The sequence below is a fragment of the Scomber scombrus genome, chromosome 5 (genome assembly GCF_963691925.1).
Source record: "Scomber scombrus chromosome 5, fScoSco1.1, whole genome shotgun sequence".
Classification (NCBI taxonomy): Eukaryota; Metazoa; Chordata; class Actinopteri; order Scombriformes; family Scombridae; genus Scomber; species Scomber scombrus.
Window position 1 is genome coordinate 32826217 of NC_084974.1, and position 6000 is coordinate 32832216.

At 44.0% G+C, this 6000-nt stretch overlaps 1 protein-coding gene across 1 annotated transcript in view; it reads left to right on the forward strand.

Annotated features, from left to right (window-relative positions):
- The window catches only part of LOC133979992 (tripartite motif-containing protein 16-like), a 32748-nt gene extending 26748 nt beyond the window's left edge, over window positions 1–6000 (forward strand). The window contains exon 3 of the mRNA XM_062418551.1: window positions 5078–6000. Coding sequence (XP_062274535.1) covers window positions 5078–5563 — 486 coding nt within the window. The 3' untranslated portion in view covers window positions 5564–6000. The remainder of the gene's footprint in view (window positions 1–5077) is intronic.

A 6000-nucleotide genomic window follows, 5' to 3' on the forward strand; every position in this document is an offset into this window, starting at 1 on the left:
TCAGACAAGAAGACATCTTTAAAGCCTCACCTGAAAGAGATGAACCAATCAGAACAGTGATGACAAAGGGAGTGGCTGGCATTGGGAAAACAGTCTTAACACAGAAGTTCACTCTGGACTGGGCTGAAGACAAAGCCAACCAGGACATACACTTCACATTTCCATTCACTTTCAGAGAGCTGAATGTGCTGAAAGAGAAAAAGTACAGCTTGGTGGAACTTGTTCATCACTTCTTTACTGAAACCAAAGAAGCAGGAATCTGCAGGTTTGAAGAGTTCCAGGTTGTGTTCATCTTTGACGGTCTGGATGAGTGTCGACTTCCTCTGGACTTCCACAACAATGAGATCCTGACTGATGTTACAGAGTCCACCTCAGTGGATGTGCTGCTGACAAACCTCATCAGGGGGAAACTGCTTCCCTCTGCTCGCCTCTGGATAACCACCCGACCTGCAGCAGCCAATCAGATCCCTCCTGAGTGTGTCAGCATGGTGACAGAGGTCAGAGGGTTCACTGACCCACAGAAGGAAGAGTACTTCAGGAAAAGATTCAGAGATGAGGAGCAGGCCAGCACCATCATCTCCCACATCAAGACATCACGAAGCCTCCACATCATGTGCCACATCCCAGTCTTCTGCTGGATCACTGCTACAGTTCTGGAGGATGTGTTGAAAAGCAGAGAGGGAGGAGAGCTGCCTAAGACCCTGACTGAGATGTACATCCACTTCCTGGTGGTTCAGTCCAAACTGAAGAACGTCAAGTATGATGGAGGAGCTGAGACAGATCCACACTGGAGTAAAAAGAGCAGGAAGATGATTGAGTCTCTGGGAAAACTGGCTTTTGTGCAGCTGCAGAAAGGCAACCTGATCTTCTATGAATCAGACCTGACAGAGTGTGGCATTGATATCAGAGCAGCCTCAGTGTGCTCAGGAGTGTTCACACAGGTCTTTAAAGAGGAGAGAGGGCTGTACCACGTCAAGGTGTTCTGCTTCGTCCATCTGAGCCTTCAGGAGTTTCTGGCTGCTCTTCATGTCCATCTGACATTCATCAAGTCTGGAGTCAATCTACTGGCAGAAGAACAAACAACATCCAGGCGGTCTAAAGTCTTTAAAGACAAACCTGAACCAACACATTTCTACCAGAGTGCTGTGGACGAGGCCTTAAAGAGTCCAAATGGACACCTGGACTTGTTCCTTCGCTTCCTCCTGGGTCTTTCACTGCAGACCAATCAGACTCTCCTACGAGGCCTGCTGACACAGACAGGAAGTAGCTCAAAGACCAGTCAGAAAACAGTCCAGTACATCAAGAAGAAGATCAGTGAGAATGTGTCTGCAGAGAAAAGCATCAATCTGTTCCACTGTCTGAATGAACTGAATGATCGTTCTCTAGTGGAGGAGATCCAACAGTACCTGAGATCAGGAAGTCTCTCCACAGATAAACTGTCTCCTGCTCAGTGGTCAGCTCTGGTCTTCATCTTACTGTCATCAGAAAAAGATCTGGATGTGTTTGACCTGAAGAAATACTCTGCGTCAGAGGAGGCTCTTCTGAGGCTGCTGCCAGTGGTCAAAGCCTCCAACAAAGCTCTGTAGGTGCACACAGAACTATCCAGATTAATGTGGTTTAATCTTTGCTCAATAAAGAAAAGTAATGTTTGCAATTATTTTGTTCTGCTGATTCTTCTCCAGGTTGAGTGACTGTAACCTCTCAGAGAGAAGCTGTGCAGCTCTGTCCTCAGTTCTCAGCTCCCAGTCCTCTAGTCTGAGAGATCTGGACCTGAGTAACAGCAACCTGCAGGATTCAGGAGTGAAGCAGCTTTCTGCTGGACTGGAGAGTCCACACTGTACACTGGAAACTCTCAGGTCAGTTTTATTACTGTGTATATAAAGTAAAATGTTGGCTTCTCCTCAGTTTCTAGTTTACATGAAGAGTTTATGATACCAAAAAGATTTCGGAGTGTCTATTTGCACCCCTGGTACAAATAGCCTCGGCCACACAGCTGAGCTATTTGCACCATAGACGTATAACAACGTGAAAACATGGCGGACATTCATCTTCCACGCCAACAGAAAAGGGTGAATTTAGAAAGGTTTCATCTCTAATGTTTGTTCTAAAGACATTTCTGGCGGGAAAGTTGTATTATATTTTCATAATCTTTCCTCAGTGAATGCATTCAAGCATCAGTTTGTCAGTTAGAAATAATTTGTCGCCAATATCTATCTTCCGTAATAGCAAACATATTGGGCTGTCACGTCACTATGTAAACCGAAGCTGTGGCGTAACAGGCAGCGTGTCCGTCATTAGTACAGGGGACTCAGGTTTGAGTCTTTGCAGCAGCAGTTATATATTGATGTTTTCAGCGGAAAAACTCTGCTACATTTTCATAACTGTGTTAAGTAAATGCATACAACCCGAAAATATCTGAATTTACAACCTTCAGTTTGTTATATGATGGAAATCAAATCTTGACAGATAAGTCTATGGTTGCTGTGGATACCAAATACATTTCAGACCTCTGAAGTCTCAGGCATTGGCCGTGAGACACGCATTTCAAGCTGCTCTCACGCTCACACGCCACATTTTTTCACGCCGGGGAGTGATAGATGTCACCGGATAGAAATTATTATATAATATACAGAAGAGAACAGCGACGTATATTTATCCCGCTGTCCCGGTGGGATACGGGAGACTTCCGTATCTCCAGATGCTCCCCTCCAACACTCAGTCCCGCAGCATGCACTCTTAATTGTACTGGGGTGCAAATACCATACATTGATATTTGCACCAAGACGGGTGCAAATAGAACACTTTGCTATATATACCAGGGTACAAATAGCATCTACTTCTAATTGAACTGGGGTGCAAATAGCCTTTGCCAAAAGATTTAGTGTGCTGTCTGAGCTGAAGTGATGTAACATCAAGTATAAAGTAAGTAAATCTCCTTCCACACCAACATGTGAGTCAGGATTTATGTTTCTGCAATAAAGACTCAATGTGCAATAATTAATTGAAGTCTGATTTAATTGAATAAATAACAGAAAATATACAACACAGAATAACTGTCATGTTCTCTACATGCAGGTGAACATAAAAAGCAGATCTGCTACTCAGGAAATGATGATTTTCTTTACATTTAACTTTTTTGTGTGTAAAATACAAATTAAATGTTTAAACACTGAATGAAATTAAATGAGAATATGATGGAAGACACTAAGTTGCCTAATTAAATGATTGTGATCACACAGTGAACATTGTTGGAATGAAAAATGAGAACTAAGTTAAAACATCAGTAAATTTCTCTGAAATCTTCTTTAGATAATCTGTGGAACAATATTTAACTTTAAAGACATTTCGTCTGCCAACATAAATCAGAATGCAGCCTCCAGCAGGAACATGTGCCTTCTCTCCTACTAACCTAAAATGTATCTGCATGATACCAACATACAGCAGGGGGCGCTGAGTGTGAACATAAAGGCCTGAAAGACAAAATACTTTTTATTGAGTTGAGAATGTTTTTAAGCTCATGAGATGAAGTGTTGTGTGTGTTCAGTCTGTCAGCATGTCTGATCACAGAGGAAGGCTGTGCTTCTCTGGCCTCAGCTCTGAGCTCCAACCCCTCCCATCTGAGAGAGCTGGACCTGAGCTACAATCATCCAGGAGACTCAGGAGAGAAGCTTCTGTCTGCTGGACTGAAGGATCCACACTGGAGACTGGACACTCTCAGGTATGGACAGGTGGACACTCTCAGGTATGGACAGACAGGTGGACACTCTCAGGTATGGACAGGTGGACACTCTCAGGTATGGACAGACAGGTGGACACTCTCAGGTATGGACAGACAGGGGGACACTCTCAGGTATGGACAGACAAGTGGACACTCTCAGGTATGGACAGGTGGACACTCTCAGGTATGGACAGACAGGTGGACACTCTCAGGTATGGACAGACGGGTAGACACTCTCAGGTATGGACAGGTGGACACTCTCAGGTATGGACAGGTGGACACTCTCAGGTATGGACAGACAGATTGACACTCTCAGGTATGGACAGACAGGTGGACACTCTCAGGTATGGACAGGTGGACACTCTCAGGTATGGACAGATGGACACTCTCAGTTATGGACAGATGGACAGACACTCTGACTAACTGAGGGACTCTGGTTCATGTTTAATGGTGGATATGAGTGAAGGTGTATGAAGCTGATTGTGTCTTTGTCTCTTCCTCCAGCATGGACCATAGTGGACTGCAGAGACTGAAACCTGGTGTGAGGAAGTGTGAGTGTGTTTTCAGTTTGTTTCATGAGAACTTTGAGAAAAACTGGATGAAATATGTAAAAGAAGTGAAGAAAGTTCAATATGTTGGAAATGTGTTTTGGCAGAAATGGGCGTGGCCTAAACTGACATTTATCTTGAACCAATGAATCCATGAAACAGAAATGTCCTTCTGTTCGTCACAGTTCAGGAGTTAAAAGAGAAATGTTTTATGAATGTCCACATGGTGGCGCTACCTGCTCCAAAATGTCCCTCATGTCTCTCCTGCAGATAAAGTTCATTCATTCATACTGACTTCAGCTGTTTGGAGCATTTGGACAAAAATGTGTTTGGAACAGACGACAGTTTGAGATGAAAATAACAGACTTGATGTGCAAAGACCTTCACTTTACACCAAACTTGATGAAAAAACATGAATATTACTGAATATCACTGTCATGTTGACTGTTCATGTTCTAACTGAACTGTTGAATTTACATTCAGACAAACATCAGACGCAGCTGGAATCAAGTTTAACTTTGAAAAACATTCTCATCTAAAGGTCTATTTACTCTGTATGTCCAAAGCTTTCAGTCACATCTCATGGTCTTCCTCAGTGATGGAGTGTCTTAGTTGTCATGGAGATGGTTTAACTTTGAATGGTTTCAGTAAAGTAGTTAATAAATCAACAGATGATAAACTGCAGCTGTATTGTGTCTCGTTCTCTCCATCAGATGCCTGTGAACTGGAACTGGATCCAAACACAATGAACAGAGAACTCAAACTGTCTGATAACAACAGGAAGGTGACATATGTGAAGGAGAAGTATCAGTCATATCCGGATCACCCAGACAGATTTGATGTAAAGCCTCAGCTGCTGTGTAGAAATTTTCTGACTGGTCGCTGTTACTGGGAGGTCGAGTGGAGAGGAAGAGTTTATATATCAGTGAGTTACAGAAGAATCAGCAGGAAAGGAAACAGTGCTGACTGTGTGTTTGGAAGGAATGATCAGTCCTGGAGTCTGGACTGCTCGGATGATGGTCGTTACTCTGTCCGTCACAATAAGAGAGAAACATCCATCTCCTCCTCCTCCTCCTCCTCCTCCTCTTCCTCTGTCTCTAACAGAGTAGCAGTGTATGTGGACTGTCCTGCTGGCACTCTGTCCTTCTACAGAGTCTCCTCTGACACACTGATCCACCTCCACACCTTCAACACCACATTCACTCAACCTCTGTGTGCTGGGTTTGCAGTCTGGTCTGATTCCTCAGTGTCTCTGTGTTCTCTGAAGGAGGGAGAGTCTCTCTCTGTGTCTCTGTAGGAGGGAGAGTCTCTCTGTGTCCTCTGTAGGAGGGAGAGTCTCTCTCTGTGTTCTCTGTAGGAGGGAGAGTCTCTCTGTGTCTCTGTAGGAGGGAGAGTCTCTCTGTGTCCTCTGTAGGAGGGAGAGTCTCTCTGTGTTCTCTGTAGGAGGGAGAGTCTCTCTGAGTCCTCTGTAGGAGGGAGAGTCTCTCCTTTGGACAAAAACTCTGCTGACTGAAAATCAGCTGTTGAAATCAAACATCACACACACTCTGCACTGTGAAGCAGATCCGTCTCTGACTCAAACACTCAGTTATTTGTCCTTCTACATGATTCATTGATTAGTCTCAGTTGACTCTGCTGTTGTTACTGTCAGGATCCAATGAGCAGCATGCAGCTCTATTCATGTTTCAATCTAATAACATCTGTCCAGCTGTGGAAGCCCACAGTGTTTTTGTG